The following is a 24,916-nucleotide window of genomic DNA, read 5'->3' as shown; positions in this document are numbered from 1 at the left end:
TACAGCCAGGCCCCTGGGAAGGGGGAGTTTTAACTAGGTCAAAACTGACTGGGTACAACCAAGTTCCAAATGACTTATATCAGACCTAAAAACTGACGCCAAGACAGAAACTGTATTAAAGCATCCTGAGAAAGGGAAAGGTGAGGAATTGCCTAAAAAAAGAAGGCAGAGGACATTGTTAATAGTGCATCAGGATTTAAAAGCCACAGTAATCTTATCACTCTGCTTACTTTGATTTTATTTTGTTCAGGTCTGTCTACTTATACTAGATTTGAGGGCGTAGATAGCTATCCCCAAAATAGCAAGCTATACCACGGTAACTATCCTTAATTTTCTACTAACTTAAACTGAAGCCCTGTATTACTTACATTGTCTTACTATGATGGATCTTATTTGAAGCTGGTTTGTTAAACTGCTATTTTGCCTTGACTGATCTTATTTGAATTTGGTATGCTTGATAATACTGAGTTTAGAGTAGAGGCAACCACTCTGAAGATGACAAGATGTAATAACATACCCATTCTGGTTTGATTATTAACTGCTTTTGAAGTCTTACAATATCTCCAAAGTTGTGTTTTTATTAAAATAGCTATGTAATGCTATGTTCAATTACTATATGTCTGATGATGTGGACAACTCTATTGAAAATAACAAGAGAAAGCATAGTAACTGCTGTTACTATGTTCGACAGTATCACCACATTATTTTTTTCATTTCATGTTTCTCTAAGAATTTGTTTTTTTTTGTATTGTTATGATCTGTTTTTCCTTATAAAACAGAAAGGATAGATATACATGTAGAGTTTCACACATGGGGAGAATTTATAAACAGTTTACAGGAACAGATTATATAATGCGCAATGTAATGAACAGATACTCTTAAAAAGAAGAGACACTAAGAAACCCAATGCTAATTCTGTAACATTATGATATAAAATCTAGCAATACTATTATTCACTATTCAGAGTGATATTAGTCTAGTCTCTTATGTTCAATTTCAGCATATGTAAAGATAAGGACAGCTACTAACTATGAAGAGAATGAGAGACACTATGGTAGTCACTATTGACTTCCCTAATGTCAGGTCTTGAAGACCTAAAAAGCCTTCATCACCCTGTTATGATCATATTAGTTCTATAATGTTCAGTATGTATTTACTGTGTGTGAAGGTGGGGACAACTATTTGGAAGAAAACTAGAGATCATAAGACAGTGAAGATCTCCAGTGGACTTGCTTTGAAATCAGTGTTTCTTAAAATTGTTTCCTTATGATCTGTTTTGGTATGTTTAATCTTACCCTCTTTAAGATATGGGCAGTTCTTTTGAAGGTAGCAAGAGGCATCATAGCAGCCATTGTTGATCATTTTGTATTTTGTTTTTATATCATATACTATGTCTATTCTTGTTTTAACTGACTCCATTTTACTTTGTCACATTTGGTTTTATTCTCTTCAAACAAAGTAGTAAGAACTGTAGGAGTAATAAAACCCAAAATGTGGGGTGATTGTTATTGTAAAAAAGAGGAAAAGAAAGTGCTCTAAAGGATATAACCACATGTATGTTTAAGTATGTAAAACTATTAAGTGTGTATTACTAAGTTTTTGTTGGATCATTGAACAGAACTGTTTGCAGTCTCACTTTTAAATGTCCAATTTGTATGCTTTAATTTTGTAACTTGAACAGCGACTTCTAAGATGACAATACGTAATCTATCAATTAGTGATTTCTTACTATCTGTTTTTTTGAAATTCTGTATTCTACCCTTTTTTCTGTTTTGTTTTTTTCTCTTTAAATAAAATCCTTTATAAAAAAATGAGTCTTACACGATACACCTGTGAAAGTTCCAAGCTCACTTTTGTAAATTAGGGACTTGCTGCATATTATAAAGATACACTCATTTAAAATCCCTTTATGCCCCAAATGTTATCTTTTTGTATGATCTCATTCTAAAACTGAGGTGGTATATTCAGTATCTACTGCCATATAACAAATTCCCCCAGCACTTACAGCTTAAAACGACATTTACTGTCTCACACCGTTTGAGTGTTAGCAAGCTGAGGGGCTCAGCGAGTGGTTGTACTTTAGAGTCTCTCTGGAGGCTGCAGTTAGCTGTTGGCCCAGGCTGCTGCCTGTGAAACCCTGGGTTTGTCTGTGGCTTTTATTCCTTACACACAAGCAAGTCTCTTCCCATGCATTCTCAAAGCAAGTTGGGGGAGAGAGAGAGCAAAAAAGAGGAGGAGGAGGAGGCAGAGGAGGAGGAAGCCAGAGACCAGTAGAAGCAGCTAGTCTTTTTACAAAGACATTCTGATACTGGACATGACATCCCATCACTTGTGCCACATGCTGATGGTCACGTAGACCAAGCCTGTGACAATATAGGAGAGGACACATGAAGGTATAAATTCCAGGAGGCAGGGATCATTGAAGGCTCTTAACATAGCTGTGTAGCTGGAGGAGAAGATAGGAAGCATAGAATGTGTATACCCTGAAGCCTTTTGTCTGGTGGAGGCAGCAGGCATGGGAACCTAAATGCCTTATAGGTGGTGGTTGTACTTAGGTGTCACCAGAGTGCAGATGGAACACTGGAGGGGGTGAATCTGTGGCTCTTTGTGGGCATCAGAAGGTTACCTGTGCACAGGTGCCCACAGCTTCCTCAGTTAAGGCTGTCCTCATGATTCTCAATATTTGGTTGGCTTCTTTTTTAATTGAAGTTGCTCGTTGAGTTGATTTCCTTGGATACTAAAAATGATGACCTGCATGTGAAAGACAGTTCACTGTTTACGAAGTGCTTTCCTGTGCACTTGCTCAGTCCACAGGGCAGCTCCGGGAGGTGGGCCAGTTTTATTGCTGCTGTTTTTCTCTGGTGTGTATGAGCTGCTTAGAGCTTAGAGGCTGTGCTACTGTCTCAGTGTGGAGTGTGGTAGGTTGGAGCCTGATCTGGGTCTCCTTCATCTGAGCTTGGAACTTTGGCCACCACCTCCTCCCTGTGTTCCTTTGGAGGACTTTGGGCCACGAATTTTAGAGCCACAAATTTGGGTAATTTTTCCCATTGATGCATTTTGCATAGTCACCCGTATCAAAGCCCATTTTCCACTTTTATCCTCAGAAACTTGAAAGATTCTCTGTTCATAAAAAAAAAAAAAAACTTTGTGAAGGAAATCATTCACAAAGTATAGAAATGTGAATTGTGCTTTTATCAGCATCCACTGTGAAATTTCATTTTGCAAAATCCCCAGGGGGTGGGGTTTGAACTTGCTCTTCGGGCCGTTAGAAGAGAGACCTGAACATCATCCTCTTAAGCACAGATGTGCTCAAAGGACATTTAAGGGTTCCAGTTCTTGTCTGAGCCTGTTTTGCAAGTGTGTTTTTAGTCTTTTAGGGCAAGAGGGAGAAAGATCTGGTCCACTTGGTTGTACGCTCAGAAAAGGGGATTTCCTTTGTGATAGAGTGTAGGTTTAAGGTAGGTTGGGTGCAGAATTTGTGTGTGACTAAACCATAGCAATATAGCAATCAGGTCAAAATATAGAGTATAGTGATATAAACGCTTTTCATTACTATATTGAAATGCACCAGGTATTCACTTATAAAGAGAAAAGGTTTGTTCATGGTTCTGGTATTTCAGTCCAAGATCTGGCAGCCCCATTGCTTTGGGCCTCTGGTGGGAGCACTGGATGGTAGTGGCAGGGAGCAAATAACAAACTAGATTGCTTGTATCAGGAGTCAGGAGGCTGAGAGAGGCCTAGGAGGGTCCCATAATCCCCTTCAGGGCACATCCTCAATGACCTAACGACCTCCCACCAGGCTGCACCTCTCCAAAATTCTATCCCCTACCCCTACCCCAGGCAACAAGGCCAAGATACATGAAATTCTGTGCGACACTCAAATGCTAGCAGTTAGCTAAGTACACGGACTCTGGAACCAGGCAGACCTGGATTTGGTCCTGACTCTGCTCTGATAGCTTTGTAACCTTGACTCGCTCAAGGCCTTGGTGTACTCATCTGTAAAAAGGGTCCATAGCACTACTTTCTCATATGACTGTTGTGAGAATTCAGTGAGACAATTAATACACATAAAATATTTGATGCATATATATAATAATTAACATGATATAGCTGCAAACTATTTTTGTACTGGGGATTGAATGCAGGGCCTTTACCCTGAGCCACATCTCTAGTCTTTTATTTTTTATTTTGAAATAGAGTCTCACCAAGTTGCTAAGTTTCCCCAGGCTGGGCTTGAATGTGTAATCTTCCCATGTCAGCCTCCCACAGTGCTGAGATTATAGGCACACAGTACCACACCAGACACATCAGTGCCAACTTGAATACAGATGATGACAATATGTATTTGAGTAGCTGCTCTTTGTAAGTTCATTTCCTGATTGCTAACAAGGGTATGTGAGCAACCAGGGACTTTGAGGGCCTTCAAGTTAAAATCATATGGAAAAGTTGTGTGTGTTGGTATACTTTTCCAGGGAGAACTTCAAAGCGGTTAGTGACCCCTAACAAAGTTCAGAACAAAGTCCACAGTGTTCTGAAAAGTTGGTGTTAGGGATACAAATGTGAGTGACCACCTGATTGTCCTCTCCAAGAGTTCACACAGCAGTGTGGACAGATTGATAGAAAGGTCTGCGATAGGTGCCAAGACAGGGGCCACTGAGAAAGGGGAGCTGGGGGACAGTTTCAGAGAGTCAGAAGATCCCAGGCAGAGGGAGTTGCACAGCGAAACTCAGGTGCAGAATGTGAATGCACTATGTCCTCAAAGTATCAAAGTCACCTGCCGGTGACTGTGACTGAGCCCAAGGTGTAGGTGACCCAGCCAGAGGTAGGCAGGGGACAGAGGGGAGTTTGTGAGGCATTTCTTATTTCAGCCTTGGAGCTCAGCCTTGATCCTGTGATCCAATGTGAGGCATTGAGGTGGTATTAGAGCTGCACTGAAAAATACAAATGTCTCTGACCACCGCAGGTCAGGTGGGCTGGTGGGGAGGAAGCCAGTGTAACCCTTGTCCAGGGAAGAGATGAACCCAGGACTACGGCAGTAGCAGTGGGAATTAAGGAGGTGATTAAAAAATAAATTAGGAGACAAACCCAGGCATTTGCTGAGCAGCTGGGTATTGAGGAAGGAGGTACCAGGGACGAGTCTCAGTATTATGACTCCTAGTTTTCCTGTGGACCTAGGGCCTGCTGGACAACTGGCTAGCATCACTGGAGAACTTAGGAGAAGTATGTGGAATTGTCCCTTGCCCTGGCAATTCAGCATTATAAGGGTGCCCATGGAATGACCGAATGACAGGACCGTCCCAGGGAGTGACGAACGCTGCGGTAGGTGCTGAGGGCTCAGGAAGGCGATGGATGTGGCTCACACATGTCCACAGCACTTTCATTATATCAAACCAGTGGTGTCATCTTCTGGTCTTTCTGAACCTCATGCCCTCTCATTACTCCCTTAGTCTTTAAGACTGTGATCTTTGCCTTTCATGGCACTCCCCTGCCCTCTGGCCCTCTCTCACAGACAGCTCACTGTGCCTCTCCCCTCCCCAGGGCCTGTCAACACTGCTCAGATCACAGGGACAGCCCTGCCTGAGCTGGCCTCTGCTGAAGCCACATATCACACCTCTTTCTCCTCGTTCCTGTGTTCAGGACCTCTTGACTTTCCTTCTGGTTTCCAGGTGTCCTAGTCCTTTCTCTGGGCTTTAATGTGTTTGTTTACAATACTCTTTCTCCTCTGTTTCCTCTTCCAACCTCAGCTCAAACAGCCCTTCCTCTGGAGCAAGAGCACCATGCAATCCATGGGCCAACTAGGAGATGGTTGGAAGTGAACGGGGCACCTCAGTAATAACACTGAGGAGACAGGCATGAGCTGGAACTGTTCTGGGAAGATGGACATGTGGCCGTCTGGAGCAGGTGGTCTTCTCGGACTCTACAGATGTAACCAGGTCCCTCTGTGCACTCATTGCTCTCTGGACTTCCTTTCATAGCCCTTAGCATGGCTTGTTGAGTGGAAGTTTGATTCAACTCTTTCTCCCCAGTATGTTATATGTTCCATGAAGGTAGATATGTTTCCATTGTGTTTTTGGCCTGAGACTTTCTGTAATAGTGGGTAATTCATTGGCATTTAATGGGTAAACAAATTGATAGCTGAACTCTGATTTGTGTTGTTCTGGTCAGGTACAAAGCATTTTCATTTCTGTGTCTTGGATGGCTCTCATCACTGTCTCACAGATTTCTTCATTTTTACCTGTTAAGGATATAGAGGTGTAAGTAAGTAGCTATCACCATAGTTTGTGAGTAACAGAGGCACACTGAGAACCCTCAGGCTAAACCCAGTGTTATTTCTAAAAGGATCTGAAGAAGAGAAAACAAAAGGTAATGCCCAGATTCAGAACTCAGGTAACCAGGAGGCTGGTGCCAACCTTGAGCAAGGTGGAGAGATGGTCCAAGGACCATGTGCCAGCATCCTATTGCTCTGTGGAAATGAGCACTGTTCCATGCACAGGAGCTCAAGAGGGGAGCCATAATAGCCCGTCAGGCTCAGGGAGCTCTAGCAGTTTTTTGTTTTGTTTTATTTTTATTGTGGTAAAACATATATGATGCAAAAGTGACATATGATATAAAATTGTATCCTTCTAGGACACAGTTCAGGGGCATTCAGAACATTCGTATTGACATATCCCATCACGTGACCATCCATCTGCACAATCTTTGCACTGTTAGACACCAGTTCCACACACTCTTTGCCCTCAGTCCCTGGAAACCACCATTGTACTTTCTCTGTGAATTTGATAACTTTGTTACCTCATGTAAATGGAGCCAGACAATATTTGACTTTTTATACCTGGCTTATTGGGTTTAGCATAATGTCTCCCAGGCTCATCTATATTGTAACCCATTGTCAGAATTTTCTTCCATTTTAAGACCGAGTAATATTTCCTTCCATTTTCTGTATTCATTGCGTTTCTGTATTCATTGTGTTTATTCCTTTATCTGTTTTTTTTTTCCTTGTCTTTTTGTCTTTTTAAGACAGGATCTCGCTATGCAGGTCAGGCTGGCCTTGAGCTCACTTTGTAGCCCAGGCTGGTCTCAAACTTGCAACGATCCTCCTCCCTCAGCCTCCCGAGTGCTGGGATTACAGGCATGAGCCACCACACCCGGCCTTATTCCTTAATCTGTTGATAAGCAGAGGTTATTTCCACTTTTGGGCTGTTATGAATTGCACCGATGTGAATATTGGTGTAGAAATATCTGTTCCAGTCCCTGCTTTCATGATTTTGGATATACATCCAGAAGTGAAATTATCATATCATCTGAAAAGTTTGTTTTCCATGGCAAGGTGTCTATATTTCCAGTATATGAGGGTTTCAATTTCTCTGTCTTGTCAATACTTGCTATTTCCTGTGGATTTTTCTTTTGATAAGTTATCCCAAAGAGTGTGAAGTAGATTCTAGTGATTTTGATTTGCATTGTTCTAATGATTAGTGATGTTATTCAAATGATTAGCATCTTTTTATAAATTCATTGGCTATTAGGATATCATGTTTAGAGAAATGTCTAAGATTTTTGCCCATTTTTAAATTGTGTATTTTGTTCAGGAGTTGTAGAAGTCTTAAAAGCAATTCTGAATGTTAATCAGGTGTGATTTTCAAATGTTTACTTGTATTTCATAGTTTGCTTTTCACTGTTGGCATATTCAACCCTGTCTTTTTGATACAAAAATTTAATTTTGATGTCTAATTGATTTTTTTTCTTTTGTTGCCTTTGGTGTCAGATCTAAGAAACCACTACAAAATCCAATGCAATGAAGCTTTGTCCCTTTTTCTCCTAATGGATTTTTTTTTTTTTTGTCTTTTTTCATTTTATCAGTACTGGGGATCAAACTCACGACCACCTGCTTGCAAGGCAAGTGTTTGTGCTGCTGAGCTAAATCCCCAGCCCCCATCTCCTAATGGATTTTAATAGTAGTTTCAGCTCTTGTTTTGATCCGTTTTGAGGTGATTTCTGTATATGGTATAGAGATTTAAATTCATTCCTTTCACATGTGAATATCCAGTTTCCCAGAACCAGTTGGTAAAATGATTGACCTTTTCCCATTGCACTATCTTGTCATCTTTATCAAAAATCACTTGCCTGCTGGGCATGGTTGTTCCTGCCTGTAATCCCAGCGCTCAGGAGGCCAAGGTAGGAAAATCCCCACAGGTTCAAGGCCAGCCTGGGCTTCATAGCAAGACCCTGTCTTAACAACAGCATCATCATTTGCCCGTATATGCAGAGACTAATGTCTGAACTATCCTATTTCATTAGTCTATATATCTGTCTTTATACAGATACCACGCCTGTTTTTTGTTTTATTTTTATTTATTTATTTACTTATTTATTTTTGAGACAATGTCTCATTAAGTTACCCAGGCAGGCCTTACTCACATTTCTCCTGCCTTAATTTCAGCCTTAGATTACAGACACCACCATGCCTGGCTCATTGTTTGTTATTTTTTAGAAGAGTGTTGTATTCACAGTAAAACTGAGCTGGAGATTCAGTGATTTTCCATCTGGCTCTTGCCAGCCCCTCTTCTTATTGCCTCCCCCAATATCAGAGTCCTGAATCAGAGTAGTCATTTATTATAACTGAAAACCCTGCATTGATACCCCGTGATTACTCACAGTTTACAGCAAGGTTCACTCTTGGTGTTTTATGTCCTATAAGTTTTGTAAAATGTGTATGACTTTATCAGAGTGGTTTTACTGCCCTGAAAATCATTTGTGCCCTGCTTATTAATCTCTTCTTCCCTTGCACACTCTCACATCTATTAATCTTTTTATTGGCCTTCTTGTGGACCATCTCGGTAGTTATGCCATTCCCAGCATGTTATACAGTTGGAATCATACAGTATATAGCCTTTTCTTATTGACTTCTTTCACTTAGTAATATGTATTTAAAGTTCCTCCATTTCTGTAACATGACAGCTTATTTCTCTTTAGCACTAAATAATATTTTATTTTCTATATGCACACATTTAATCCAGTCACTCACTAAACACCATCTCAGTTGCTTCTAAGTGTTGGCAGTCATGAATACAGCTGCTATAAACATTCATGTCCAGAGTTTTGTCTGGACGTGTTTTCAGCTCACTTGAATAAATACCAAGGAGTATGATTGCTGATTCATATGGTAAGAGTGTTTAGTTTTGTAAACTGTCAGACTATTTTGCAAAATGGTGATACCACTTTTCATTTCTACCAGAAGTGAGTGAGTTCTTATTACCCTACATCCTTGCCAGCATTTGATGTTGCCACTATTTTGAATTTTTTCCTGGCTAAGTATATAACAAATAGTGATATCTCATTGTTTTGTAACAATGTAGGTTAGTTTTTAGTTTTGACATCAAGAAATATGAGATCTCTAACTTTGTTTTTTTTCAAAAGTTGTTTGAGTATTTAGGTTTCCTTCTAATTCTATTTGAATTTTTTTTCTACTTCTATTCCCAAGAAGTCATAGGAATTTTGGTATCTGCGTGGAATCTGATGGTCACTTTTGGGTAGTATGATCTTTTCTTATCTTAAAGAAAAAAAGAATAAAAACAATGGTACGAAATTTCAAAACAAGATTGTAGGAGAGTAACAATGGTTAGTACATTGTGTATTGTTATCTTCAGAGTAGTTGCTTATTTTACAAGATACAGGCATAAAAATTGATCAAACAATATAGGAACAAACCTTTCTTTTCAATGAACTAATAGTAATTAGTAATAATAACTATCTTAACTATTTAGTGTTAACTATTTAGTGTACTGACATCTTAAACAATTCTACATCTTTCAATATATTGACGTGGGATGTCCCATAGAAAAAAACATTTTTTGTACCTTCTTTAATATCTTTCAGGGATATTTTGTAGCTACCAGTATAGAAGTCTTTCACCTCCTGAGTTAAGTAAGTTTATAAGTATTTTGGTTTTTTGATGTTTTTGTAAATAGATTTTTTTCTGAATTTCCTTTTTTGTATTGTTCACTGTCAATGATTATTTTGTGTTGATTTGTTATCTGGAACTTCTTCTGACTTAATTTATTATTTTCAACAGTTCTGTGTGGAATATTTAAGAGTGTCTACATATGGGGTCAGGTCCTCTATAACAAAGATACATTTTACTTTTCCCTTTCCTTTTTTGTTTCTTTTGCCTGTTGCTCTAGCTAGAACTGCTAGACTAGAAAAAAAGGATTGGTGACCATACTGGAGTCATTGACTAGAAGTGGTGAAAGTTGGCATCCTTCTCTTTTCCTGTCATTAGAGGAAAAGCTGTTAGTCCTTTTATGGTTGATACTTTGTATCAACTTGAGAAGTTTAGAAGTTTAAGAGACTCAGCAGGGAACCAGAGTTTTTACTTTGTAAATATTCTTGACCTGTGCAAGAGGAGGGCAAGATTTTTTGAGTGTTACACCTGCCCTGGGGCAGGAGTAGCCTGTGTAAATATAAGGGAGGAAAAGAGACTTGCTCTATCCCACTTTTGCTGGCTGCTGCCTTGAATCATTGCCCCTTGTGCCATGCCACCCTGCCTTGGAATCAGCTGATTATGGACTGAAACCTCCACAAACAGTGAGCTAAATAAACTTTCCTTCCTTCATTTTGGGTGTTGGGTATTTTGTCCTAGCAATGAGAGAAAAGTAACCAAGACAGTCCTCTACCATTGTGTATGATGTTACCTGTATATACAAGTGGTTTTTAAAGGAGCTTAAAAGGAGGTAGGATTAAAAAGACACTCCGGTACCCAGTGCTGATCACATGGTGTCGTGATGTGAAATCCATCAATACTATTATTCTTTGTTCAGAATGATTTTAAACTGCTTTAGTTTGTTTAATCTAAACATAGATGAAGATACGGATAACTGCATGTATGTTTAAGTGTATACGATTGACAACCATATTACTAAGTTTTTGTTGGACAGTTGAACAGAACTGTTTGCAGCCTCGCTGTTTGAATTCCCACTTTACATGTTCCGTTTTTGTATTTTGAACAACTATTTGTAAAATGACAATATGTAAACATCAACTAGTGATTTCTTACTGTTTATTTTTTTTTCTCTGAATGTATGTATTATTTCTACCTACTTTCTGTTTTGTTTAGTCTTTCTTTAAATAAAATTTTTAAAAAGGAGGAAGGATTATGAACTCCTGGAATGTGTTTAAATTGTGTGCCACTGTGGCACTTGGCACAGTGTCTGGCACATATTGAATAACTGGAAAATGTAAAAGAAAGGTAGTTTCCCAATACTTGTACTTCTGAGTGGTGGGTTGGTCTGGTGTTCATGAAGATAGAAAGTACTGAAGGACAATTAGTAAGATGATTACATGTCTTCATTTTATCCACTGATAAGTAGTGAGGGTTGGATCCTCATGGGAAACAAGACCACTTTGATTTTAGTACACTTTGCTTGGATACCTGGATTTTAGTGACACCTCTCTGGTTACCTTTCCTTTCTCAGTATCAGCATCTAACAGCTGGAATAAAATAGCATATCTTGTATCCCTTTTATTTGTGACTACAGAATAAATAAGGTACAGCGCATTGGATGCAAGGAAGATGAGTGAAATGCTACAAATTATAGATGGAAGTTGTTGATGCTAATAGAGTGTATAACATATGTCTCATTTGGCACTACTTTGAAATAATGTAACTGATTTAAAGGGCTGGAGTTTGTTTGCCTCCTGTTTAATTTGGAAGGGTTGGAAACCATTGAGTTACCACTATTTCATTAGTCATGCCATGTACTTCCGTTGGAACTCTCCCCTCAGATTGGAGAAGATAAAAATTCTGATTAACTGTAGTCCAAGAATGGAAAAAGTGCTTTTATTTAATGCATTTGGTATTTCTCTTCCTTTGGACTGTTAACAAGAGAGTTTTAAATATGAAGTAACATGTTCTCACTTTTCTCCTTTAACAAGGTCATCCGGGTTACAGATTTTAAAAGCATTCTGTAAATGCAGTGCTTGTTAATTACTTTGAGAGGAGGTGGCAGGACGCAGGAGAAAGAATAGGCATTTTTGTCTCAGTAAGAAATTTTTTGTGGTTGCAAATAATCCAAACCATATAGCGTACACAAAGGGGGCTTTAGAATATCAAAGACATGTCTTCAAGATACAGCCCATTTGATGGGATCCAAAGGCAAGAGGGGCAGCCAGGCTCACAAGGGCCTGTGCATATGACCTGGGACGGTGCATCTGTGTTTCCAGACTGCATGATCTATCTCCTCTTGTCTATCCACATTTTTTCCTTTGTTCTTCCCTCTCTGCAGATTGGCTACCTTTGCTTCTTTCTGTGAACAGCCACATACAGCTGTCCAGCTCTACCTTTTTATTGCTCCTAGTTCAAGGGCCATCAGAGGCTGCCAGGCATCTCTGATTTCTAAGTTTCTGGAAGTCAAAATCTAGTTACCTCATGTTGAGTCAGATGACCACTCTTGGCCTATCCATTTATTAACCCAAGAAATCTCTGCTGGATTCCAGGAACTCTTTTGGGTACTGGAAATATATATCACCCTTGTCAAAGTGGGAAAGAGAAAGAGAGGGGAGAGAGAAGGGAGAGGGAGAGAAAAGGGAGAGGGAGAGGGAGACAAAGAGGAACAAGAGGAAGAGAAGAGAGGAAAAACAAGAAAGAAAAGAGTGGCTTTGAACATTCACTGGGGCCTGGGTTGAGGGTTGCAATGTTCAGAGAAAGAGAATTTGGAGAGGGCTAGATTCAAATCCTGATTCTTCCTCTTCCCAGCTCTGTGACATAGGGCATGTCAAATTACCTCTCCCAGCCTTGAGTTTTTAGTCTGTAAAAATAATCCTTTAAAGGGTAGGTGTGAGGATTAAAGTGAAATGGTGTTTGGAAAGCCGGTAGTATATACAGTGTCTGCTGAATGGAATCAGAACCCTGATGCCCTGATCACGTTGTAAATCTGTTTCTTCATCTATAAAATGGGAAAAGGTATCACCTACATCGCATGCTTATTTGGAGGATTAAATCGTGATGCATGCCAGTTGTCAGGAATGTGTATATAACGGACTCCAGTGTGGTCACCAATCCTTTTTTTCTTATTATTAATCATTTTTCCTCTACTTTTTCTAGTTCCCGTTTGGCCGACGCTTGCCTTGTGACATCTACTGGCACGGAGTTTCATTTCATGACAATGACATATTCTGTGGTCAAGTGAACAAGTTTCCAGGTATTTGCTATTCTTGTTAGCATTTGAAAGCATTTCTAGGGCCAAGTCTCAGAGTACAGTCTTCTGCAAAAACATGACAGTGCTTTAAAATCACACTTGAGGACTCCTAATTGGCCTTCACAGCCTGAGCTCTGCTGCGCTGTTAGTACCTGGGGAGGGAAGATAACAAGAGATAATCAGGATTTAAACCACTAATGGTTTAAAGATGCAGATGGGCTCTCAAAGGCTTAAGGACAGACTCTCTTGATCTAATTCTACTAAAAGAAGAACATGACTTTCATTTGTTGGGTATAGCTATGGTATGGGGGTCTAAGAGGAATGTTCTTCTCAAAAGAAAATATCAGAACATTGCTCATGCTGGAAACCAAAGTACTAAAACTGAAGGAATAGATCACAGAAAGTGTCATAGTTGGAGGTACCATTTTAAAAACCAAATGCACCAGTCTCTGTACTATTATATACTGTCCTATGAGCAGCTTCTGCCTTCTACCTAGTACCATCATCTCCATGGCACATTAACCCACAAAGAGGGCTCAGTGGCACACAGTCATCATAGCCCAGCCTCCCCTTACCCTTTTAACAGAATCCCAATCATCTTTCTACAGTTCCCCCAAAGCCTTTATCATGTTTATCATTTTTATATGGTTGCAGCATAAAATTACCTGAATATAAGGTATATTCTCTTAATATTATATCATTTTTATTGGTATTAAATAGAAAATCAGTTTACACTTTTCTTTGGTATGGTATCCCATGTGTTTAAGGAAACCACCTCTCTGTACTTCATACACTGGCTAGTTTTGTTGTATCTACTTGGAAGTTTTCAACTTATGCAGACTTACAATGTCACTGGACAGGCTTTGCTTTCCTCAGATTTACTGAGAAGGATTCACAGAAGGAAACACAGTGTGCCCAGCCAGTCAACGTGAAGCCTTTCTCTTTGTAGAGTATTTCCATGTATTCTGGGATCTAGTCTATGACCCCTCAAGAAAGATCAGGTACAAGGCTACACGATTCACATCTATTTTGGCTTAAATCCCCCACAAAGGGAAGTATCTTTCAGAGTTGTTCCATAGTATAATTTCCAAGGTCCTTGCAAGGATTATGTAAATTTAAAAGAATCATCACACTCCAGAAAGCCTGACACTATGATCTCCTACCAGGTACCTTTACAATTTAATGAGCAGGGATCATTTTAACTATATGCTATGTTGTCTAAATAATACAGTTAACATTCTACCTTTATTGGTTTTTAGGGGAACAGAGATAGCAAGTTAACGTTAGGTCAAATTTGTCCTCAGGGAAGGAGAAAGGGTTTGTTAGAGAAAAAGATGACTCTTACAGGCAGGTATACCAGGGTGATATATTTTCTGTCTTGCTGCTCAGAGAAAGTATGCTTTTTGATGTCACTAAAAGCACTTCTTGGATATTGGGAGAACACAGTTTGGAAGAGAACAACACAATTTGAATGGAACAGAGAATCATCAAATGAGGCTTCATCCATATTTTCTCCACTGTTCATGCCACAGCTGCTGGCTAAGAGGAGAAAAGGAGTGACTATGGGTCTTTATTTGGAGAACACATTATAAATACAGACAGAAGCACTCCTGAAGGACTAGTCTGATGAAAGGTGATAAAAGAATGTTCATTTCAAAGCAGCAAGTTTGTCCCATCCCATATTCCACATGCCAGCGATTGGAACATGTAATTTTCCACTTTATTAACAGCAATTAATTAGCTGTAATGAGAAAGGTTCTGGAACCTTCAGGCAGAGGAAGAGCACTGCATCCTCCTCACCCCTTGGCAGATAATAACCCTTAGCAGCAGAGTAATTCCCAGGCTGTCGTTTGGCTCCAGTTATGTGCACACTTGCCTCTGATTCCTAGATATACCATTGTTCTAAAACCAGGTTTCTCACACATGGGACTTTCTAGTACATTCCAGTAAATGGGACAGGAAAGCATAGATGCTTTACAGGCTGCATAAACAGAACTTCTGTAATCTATACATGGAAATGATTTGTGTTAGCATGTTAATTTTTGTCTATTTCTGTTAGTTTCTTTGGGTAATTTAAATATATTCTTTAATCCTAACTGATGCAATAAAGAGTTTCTATTAAAAAATAATCTGACTGTGCATGGTGGCACGCACCTATAATCTTAGCACTCCGGGAGGCTGAAGCAGGAGGATGGCAAATTTGAGCCAGCCTGGACAATTTAGCAAGACCTTGTCTAAAAATAACAAACAAACCATGAAGACCCAGGGTTTAATCCCTAGTACGGAAAAAGGAATATGATGTAGATATGCCTTTGTTTTAAGAAAGTCTAAAAATGTCAGTCTTCATCTTTCAAACAATGGGTTCTTGCTGAGTTTTGAGGTCTGAGATATATGGCAGAACCTGTGGGTGGTACCTGAGAGCTGACCACAAAGAGGGCCTTTCTGTCATAGAGGGAAGGAGGTTCATTGAGGAACCTCTCAGGGTGGCCAGCATTGCTCTGGGGGTACAAGGATGAGAAGAAAGGCTGCAGGGGAGAGGAAGACCCAGAGTGAGTGCTCTGCCAGAGGAGGCTGGGAGTACCCAGGAGTTTGGAGCAAGGGTGTGCACTAACCCAGTTTGCTCAGAGGAGCAGGCTAGGTGGAGTGAGAGATCCTGGAGAAAAGGACTCCTGGGAGCTGAGCCTCTGGGGATGGGGCAGAGCTGGTGTAAAGACACACAGCAATTTGAACAGGCTGCTCATTCAGTGAAAGTCAAGTGGTCTGTACTGGTTCTTGTGGGTCAAGTGAGAGGGGAGGTGGAGAAATGGTAAGTGGGGACCTAAGAACAGCATTGTTACAGCCTCAGGGTTACAGAAAGCCAGTGAGACATTTTAAAACCAGAGAATGACACAAGTCTTCTTGTGTTCTAGAAAGATCAGTCAGAGGGTCACATTGCAGAAAGATAGAAAGGACAAAAGAGGAATCAGAGCTAAGAAGCTCCGTAGTATCAGGTGGAAGATGAACTGATTAGTGCTAATGGGAACTCAAGAGGGTGGATCTGAAAGTATTTATTTGTTGTTTGGTGGTTGTAATGTGTTTTTGTTGAGAATTATTATTATAAATGCTACTTGGATTATGTGGCGCTCCAAATACAAGCTCAGTTTGTTTTGGTTTCATCTGCTAAATAGGGCTATGTGAGCAAGCCTGAGGATCAAACTATTTCGTTCTGGGTTGAGTCCAAGAGATCTACCAGGGCTTGTGGTCCCAGAGGATCAGACAGATAAAGGAAGGCCTTAGAGAAAGTGGCAGGAGGCAAGCCCTTGGTGTCAGAAGCTCTTGCTTGGGTTAGGTGGCTTGCCCAATTGATCAAAGAACTGGCACGTAGGGACATCAAGGGGTAGATTTTACCAAGAAATCAGGTTGTTAGTAATCAGTCTCAAAAGAGCCTGTTAGCCAGTAGCAGGACCCTGAGCACTGGGCTAGAGTCACAGGCAGGAGTCCAGCCTGTTGGGTAGGCTCACAGGAAACAGAAATAAGGTCGGAGAGAGGAGGAGCAGTAAGAAAACAAGACAAAGCTCAGCTCTGTGCATTCCTGAAGGAGCCACTCAGATACTTGGAGCAAAAATAGGTTGTCAAAATTTGGGGTCAAGCAATGGAACCTAAGAAAAACATACCAAAGCCTCCTTATCCAGCTGAAACCCAAAGTTAAGGTCAAACGTTTAGCAGAGAGAAGCTGATTACACCTGGAGCTTCCACCCCAGTCAGAATGAGGTGCAGAGTGCATGGCGGGGCACAGCAGGGAGGCACTGGGTATTGTAGCCGCTGAGAGGAGAAGGGTGGGGCATGGGGCCTGAGGAGCCTGGCAGGGACCTCCTTTTTACACATTCACTCTGGGAACATGTGCCCGGGCTCTGCTAGACACCCAGCTACTCTTGTCAGGGTTGTAGTGTGAGAAGATGACATTGCCCACACTGTCTCTGAGCCACTGCAGAGGCAGGGATGCCAACAGCTCCCACGCGGGGTATAGTGAGGGGCCAGAGGCTCTTTCCCTGGCAGCACTGGGTGGAGGAATAGATGCGGACAGTGAGTGGGCTGAGGGAGGTCTTCCACACTGGCGCCTCCCTCCGACAGGCGTTCAGGCAGGGCTGGGGGTGAACCGCTGACAGGCCATAGGCAGGAAGTAGAGGGGAAAAGAAGCCACCTGCCATACACAGCGGTGCTTATGTTGGCTGTTTTCAGCAGAGAACTCCCTGGAGACGCAAAGGTCACCTTGGAAACAGATCTCTCACCTGGTGTGGGGCTGAGCAGGTAGAAGACACAAAAAGCAATGGCACAACACCTGTCTCTAAAATGCCACTAAGCCACTAAATGTGGAAATATCCCAACAGTAATCAGGAGGCACCGTCTACCATCTAATTGGTATGAAGGGCTCTACTTAGAGTTAGTTTGGAAAGTTTTCAATTTAATACCATAACTGTTAGTCAAATACAAGTTAAAGTGTTCCAAAAATGTTGAAATTTTGTTTTGTGTTCAACTACTGTTTCATAATTCAAAAAAGCTAATTTTGTGGGCAAATAAAGAAAATAGCTGTAATTTTTCAGATTTATTTCCTGGAATGCTCAGAACAGTGTCCCCAGTGATTTTAATGTTGAAGAGTCCACGTTAGACATGGATTTTTGGAAGTTTGAAGCTCTCTTATTTCTCATTCAATCCTGTTCTGTACCCTTTCACAAAGGAGCTGAGAACTGGAGCCGACACCATGAAGCTGCGACCTGTAGATTATCACTCGTTTTTTCACATGTTGAGGGAAGCAAGATGTTGGTTACAAACACTTTCCTTCTCAGAAGTTCACACGTCTGCTGAATGCGGGCGCTCAGAGACGTGTCCTTCATTCGGACTGGGCCCATTGGAGTGTATAATGATTTGGCTATTTGATGCTGACATGGAAGTCTTTCACCTAAGAGTAACTTTGCTAAGCAAATTTCTAGTGTCAGTAACGGAACTATTTAGTCTCTTTCAGGGTGAAAGCTATTTTTAGCATCCATTTTTAGCAGTGGTATCTGCCTTAAGAAATAAGTGGGCTAAAATTCACCATCATTTTCACTCATTTGCTTAAGCATTACTAAGACGTATGCTCAGTTTTTCTCTTGTCAGAGTTATTAATGATGTTAAAAGCAAAGAAAAATGATCATTCTTTAAAGTGTTCTTAAGTGAGACATTTCAATCCCTTCTGGGTAAATTAATGACAGCTGATCAATGTCACTGCCAGTACTTATAATGGCAGGACGCCTATGGGTTGCATTTCCCCCATTAAACTATAAATTATGATGTTATGTATCCTTTCCACTTCCTGTCCTTGATTCAAGGAGACAGATTTTTATGCTGAAACATGTGTATTTTTCTATTTTATACCTTTAATAGTCATGAAAGATTAAAACAAAGCAACTGAATTAAGCTTCTCATAATGTCACCAGAGTCCACTGGGTAATATTCTCCAGGGCACAGATAGAAGGAATCTAGAAATATGTGTGCTGGTCCCAAATTAAGGAGAGCATTAAATTTTAAGTACAAGATAGAAAAACTTCTCTATTTTTTACCCACGGGGATGACAAATAATAAGATAAGATACTAGGTGAAAATACATCCTTTCAATCTGATGCTTCCTTTTTTATGAGGAGAAAGAGACCCATCCTCCTATTTTCATTAATTTGCTGGACCTTTTCAAACCACGAGTCACCACTGTGGGGAATAACTCGTGCTTGTTATCTTATTTTAGCACTGCCTGAAAAGTGACTGTGGAGGGTGGGTGTTTTACAGGTCCCAAATAAGAGCTGCTTTATAGTTGGTGGCCCGCAGTCGTTCAAAGCTCACAGCTTCTCTTTTCCCCAGGCATGACGGAGATGGTGCGTAAAATTACCCTGAGCAGAGCAGTGAGAATCATGCAGAATCTCTTTCCTGAGGAGTACAACTTCTACCCTCGTTCATGGATTCTGCCTGACGAGTTCCAGCTCTTTGTTGCTCAGGTAGATGGCACTCTGCCCCCATGACCCTTACATTCTGTTACGCTTGCGCTGTGTCCTGGGTTCTGTGTGCTGTGAGCTAAGCCACTGGGGCCCTCAGGAGCTGAGCCTGACTAAGGGAGCACCTCACCTGTATGCTGCGGGTGTTGGCAGCCATCAAGGCAGCTCACAGAGCTAAACGGGTTAGGTGACAGGTAGGTAGACGGTGGGTGGCTGGGCTCTGTTTGAGGCCAGGGAGTAGACGTGACAACCTGAGGGGGAAATCTTTAAAGCGTTCTACTTTAAATTTGTTTCAGAATCACTTCTCAAATAGCCTGCCCATTTCACCTTGAAGCAATATGTTTGAGCATGAAATTCTTTGGAGCTCTCACTACTGATTGTGAAATAGAAGCAGCTAGGAAGCGGAACTCAGAACTGCCGCTTTGGTGGTCATTTAAGTTTCATTTATGGAAACCTTCGGCAAGTTCTGCAGGCCATACCCTGAGCTACAGGGCAACTATACAACAAATGCCTGTGTAATTGTGATACAGCAAATACCCTTTGGTGATCCTACTATGTGCCGGGCATTATGCCTGAAACACTTTTAGTATTCATAGAAATATCGTGACAGTGGTTTTAGAGATCTCTACTTTGTAGATGAGGAGAATGAAGCTTCAAGAAATTAAGTGGCAATGCTCATGAAGTCAGATTTAAACTGGGCTTGGTGGCACATGTCTGTAATCCCAGCACCTGGGGGGTTAAGGGAGGAGGATTGTTGCAAGTTCAAGACCAACCTGGGCTACAAAGTGAGCTCAAGTGAGCCAGTGTGAACTGTGTGGTAAGACTCTGTCTCAAAAAAGACAAAAAACAAAACCAAAAGGAAGTAAGATTTAAATCTAGAGTTGATTCCAAGACTTATGGATATCATAGCCTATTTTAGTGCTTCCATATTTTTTTTGGTTTTAATGTCAGATTATAAAACTTCCTGAAGACAAAAAATCTCAAAGTGATAATTTAAAAAAAGCACTCTATAAGATGGTGGTCACTCAGGCCTGCACACAGTTTTAAAAATGCATCTAATTTAAGTTGGATGAATTTTATCATATGCAAATTATACTTCAATAAAGTTATTTTTAAAAACCACTATCAGCTCTTCCCCGATTCTCCCTTCAATTTTCCTGTTCTGTGACTCCTTACTTGCCATAGGGAACACCTTTCCTTCCCATCTCTATAACTATCTGTGTCTAACGTTTATGCAAGGACAAGTTAAGATGAGATCCATCCGTCTTCAACATCTAGAAAGTGACAAGAGCATGTCCACCAGCCTTTCCTAAAGTCCCTCTGGGTTCCTTTGCAGTTAACTCCCTTAGTCCCTTCTCCCAGGCAACCTCTGGTCTGCATTTTCTCTATAGATAAGTTTGGCCTGATCAAGAAATTCATGTAAATGGAATCATATCCTATGCATTCTTTTGAATCATTTTTTCCCTCTTAGAATTGTTTTTGAGATTAATCTGTGTTTGTTGTTTATCTCAGTAGTTTATATTTTTATTGCTGCACAGTACTCCATTGAGTGAATGCATCCCAATTTGTTTATCCTTTCAGCAAATGATGGGCATCTGGGTTATTTCTGGTTTAGTGTATTATAAATAATGCTACCACAATTATTCATATACAAGTCATTTTGGGTCTGGTGTGGTGGCCCATGCCTGTAGTCCCAGCATCAGGAGGCTGAGGCAGAAGAATCACCATGAGTTCAAGGCCAGTCTGGTCTACATTGTAAGATCTTGTCAAAAAAAAAAAAGTCATTTTAAAAAGATACATTTATGTTTTGTTTCTCTTGGGAAATATCTCTAGGTGAAGTTTTTTTGATAATGTGGTATGTGTATGTTTAACCTTACAAAAATTGCCAAATTTCATATAAGAAATTCCAAAGTCATTGTATATCTCAGAGACAATGTATAAGAGTTACAGTTGTCCCACATCATTGCTAATACTTGATATTGTGGATCTTTTACCTGTAGCGCATCTGGTAGATGTACACTTACATTGCTTCATGGTTTTAATTTATACATTCCTCATGGCTGGATTTAAGTAAGTTTTGTGCACTTTTTGGGCACTTAAATATATCCTTTTGTTAGGTATATATTCAAAATTTTTGCTCACCTTTACTGTGATCTTATTTTGAAGTCAGAGTTTCTTTATCTATTCCAGATTTATCTTTTATATGTGTATTATTATTATATACATATTGTTTAAATATTTGAAGTTATGAATTAGTGTTTTAGAAGATATAGGCATCTTGTGGCTTTCAAGGGACTGGTCCTTCTACATCTAGGTTATCTAGTTTATTGACATGGGGCATTTAAAAACAATGCTATTGCTGATATTCTTCCTTTTCCCTCTCAGGAGATTGAATCTAGGAGGTGCTGGGCTACAACCTTATGTCTTTTTAGTTTTGCATTTTTGAGAGCAGGTCTTGCTAAGTTCCCAGGCTGGCTTCTAACTTGGAATCCCTTTGTCTGAGCCTCCCAAATAGCAGAGAGCAGAGGCATGACCACCATGCCTGGCTTATGAACTCTCTCTTTTTTAATGATAAATCCAGCTAAACATTTATCAAAATTACTGATCTTTTAAAAAAAACTTACAATTTTATTTTATTTTTTTTCTTTTTTTTATTTAAGGAGAAAAGAAAAGAAAGAAAGAAAAACAGTGAAGGGGTACAAGTTATACAGATTTACAGAAGAAAAAAATGCACAGTAGGAAATCACTAGTTAATGGATTACATATTGCCATCTTAGAAATAATTGTTCAAGTCACAAAATTAAAGCTTATAGAGTGGACATTCCAACAATGATACTGCAAACAGTTCTGTTCAATGATCCAATAAAACTCTGTGATATCATTTTCTATCTTATACATTTAAATATACATGCAGTTATACAGTTTAGAGCACTTTCTTTTCCTCTCTTTTGTACAGTGACTATTACACATTTTGGGTTTCATTGCTCCCACGGTTCTTATTGCTTTTTTGGAAGAGAGTAAAACCAAATGTGACATAACAGAACAGAATCGGTCAAGTCAAAAGGGTGGACATAATAGATAATATAAAAAGATAATACAAGGTGATCAACAATGGTTACCATAATGCCTCCCGCTATTTCTAATAGAATTGCCTATATCATTAGTTGTTATACAATTGAACAAAACCGTAAAGAATAAAACCGACAAAACCAAAACATTGGAGATATTGTAGGTCTTCAAAAGTAGATAAAAGTCAACGAGAATGGGCGTTATAATGAATCTCATTATCTTCTCAGCTGATGCCTAAACTTTCGAACCTGATACTATCCAGCAAAACAGAATAGAGGAACCTCAGTCAAAAACAAGATGGTGAGAGTAATACAGGGCTTCAAATCGAGATAATAGAAAGTCAAAGTGGGTTACTATATTATATCCTGCTATATTTTTCCCTTTAATTAAATGGATAAAAATAAAAAAGTAAATAATGGAGTGGAGATTGAGAAAAAAGAGGGCATAACAGCGAAACAGGGCAGATCAAAACATAACCATTTAAGCAGAATAGTGTTTCACCACCAGATAATCCTGACCCAAAAATAGTTACCATATTGACTCCCTCCCTGAAGTCCTTGAGTACAACTTCATATACTGTAGCATTAAGTATATCAAAACAATGTAAAACCATTTAAGAGAATGACAGCATTATAGAGTATTTAGAATCGACTAACAGAAAATGAACAATGGTCTCTGTATAATCTCCTTGTCTTTAAAAGGTTTTTGCTTATACTATCGTACATAACAAAATCCAATAAGATACAACCTGTTTAGACCATTGGAGACAGAAGAACAAAAGCTAGATGAGACTTCAAAACAAGATGGTACTAAATCAGCATTACCTATTAAGATGTCATTTTCTCCAAAAAAAGCTGTTCCTATCATCCAATCTTCTCTGTCTCATTTCTGTTGAGCTCTTTTTCTGTCAGTAGCTGTCAGTTTGTCTTCTTCATTTTGTTCTCTGCTCCATTCGTTGTGGCTTCCCCGCCACTATTTCTGGGTTCTTTGTATTTTTCTTTTTTTAGAATATCCTGCAATACTTTCTGTAGGGTTGAATTGGTGGTTGCAAATTCCCCCAGTTCCTCTTTATCCTGGAAGCACCTCGTTTTTCCATCAATTTCCAGGGACAGTTGTGCAGGATATCTCAATCTTGGCTGTAGATTATTATCTTTCAAAGCTTGAATTATTTCTCCCCATGCTCTTCGTGATTTGATGGTTTGTGAAGAGAAATCTGCTGTAATTCTGATGGGTATTCCCTTGTAAGTGATCTGTTTCTTGTCTCTTACAGCTTTTAATATTCTGTTCTTGTATTGAATTTCTGGAATTTTTATTATTATATGCCTGGGTGTTTCTCTGTTAGGGTTGTAGGTAGCTGGGGTCCTGTATGCCTCATACATCTGAGTATCTTTACCTTTTGCTAAATTAGGAAAATTCTCCTGGATTATTTCTGTGAGTAGCTTTTGTAGTTCACTTGTTTGTGTCCCTACTTCTTCTTTTATGTTCTTAATCCTTAAGTTATGGCTCCTCTTATCATCTTCTTGTCTTTGTATTATTGCTGTGTGTTTCTTTGTTATTTTTAAGAAGTTTTTCATTTCATTCTCCCATGTTTCAAGTCTGCCCTCCAATTCAGATAGTCTGTCCTTAGTTTCTTTCAAGCTGTTATGCCAGTCTTGGATAGACTTCTTAATTTCTTGATAGTCCCTTTGAACCTGCTTCACATACTCAATGTTTTCTCTGTTTTCTCCATCAAACAATTCTCCCCTCTTTTTCTGTTCTTCCATTCCACCATCTGCTTTTTCCTGGGTGGTGCTTAGCATTTCTCTAACTATTCTGCATACTTCTAGCTTCAGGTCATTGATAACTTCATTCCTGAATTGGTCTATGAGGCTCTCTATATGGCGCTTAATGTATATTGGTGCGGTGTCCACTATTGCCTGATTCTCAGGATTGGGGGCCGAGGAGCCTTTTTTGTTGCTTCCCTTCCCCATATTTTTTGTTCCTTATAAAATGCAATCTTACATAGGAGGCCCGGCTTCCCTGCCTGTCAGCCACAGCCTGATCAAATTGCGCTGGCTAGTTGTTCCCGCCCACCGCTGCGCACCAGGGAGTTGCGGAGGAGGCAGCCTACGCGGGAGTCAGTAGCTCCTCCGGGCCACCGTCAGGCTCTGGGATCTGGGTTAGGCCAGCCTAGGGATTCCGCCAGCAGCGTCACTCAGGCCAGGCACTTTTCACCAATCCCGTCCGAGAGGGGAATGTGCGGCTGGAGTTGCCACCGCGCCCTGCTCTTACAGGACTGCCCGAGCCCAGAAAAACCTCCGCTGGAGTCAAACTGTGGTAGGGAGTCAGTTTCTCGCTCACCTCGCCACCAGTCAGTTTTCCTCCTTGTCCGTCCTGTTTCCGACTCCGTTCGCAGACTCCCGTTCCCGAGCTTCTGCGTGTCTCTCCTTGCCGAGCCGCTGTGGAGGCAGCCAGCCGCCGGGCGGCGGGAAATCCAAACCGTGGTTTCCAATGGCGCGGGGTCGAGCCTCCACACCAAGACTTTTCTGTTCCTATTTTAGCGCCAGGACTATATTCTAAGTTGGATTCTCTCAGCCCAGTTCTTTCCTGAGTCAGCAGAGCATATCTCTACTGGTTCGTATCTCCTTAGTCCGCATCATTCCTGGCCTCTGAGCCGAG

General features: G+C 40.3%; 1 protein-coding gene across 2 annotated transcripts in view; it reads left to right on the top strand.

Moving 5' to 3' along the window:
• Positions 1–24,916, top strand: part of Ttll11 (tubulin tyrosine ligase like 11) — a 265,404-nt gene that overhangs the window by 52,006 nt on the left and 188,482 nt on the right. For both annotated transcript variants that reach the window (XM_005004045.4, XM_063226944.1), the window contains exons 2-3: positions 13,097–13,193; positions 19,059–19,192. In XM_005004045.4, coding sequence (XP_005004102.4) covers positions 13,097–13,193; positions 19,059–19,192 — 231 coding nt within the window. The remainder of the gene's footprint in view (positions 1–13,096; positions 13,194–19,058; positions 19,193–24,916) is intronic.

The sequence above is a fragment of the Cavia porcellus genome, unplaced genomic scaffold (assembly GCF_034190915.1).
Source record: "Cavia porcellus strain 051 isolate PalLab524CR breed Dunkin Hartley unplaced genomic scaffold, mCavPor4.1 scaffold_1, whole genome shotgun sequence".
Lineage (NCBI taxonomy): Eukaryota > Metazoa > Chordata > Mammalia > Rodentia > Caviidae > Cavia > Cavia porcellus.
Note: the sequence above shows the minus strand (reverse complement) of the source record. Positions and strands in the feature narration are given on the sequence as shown.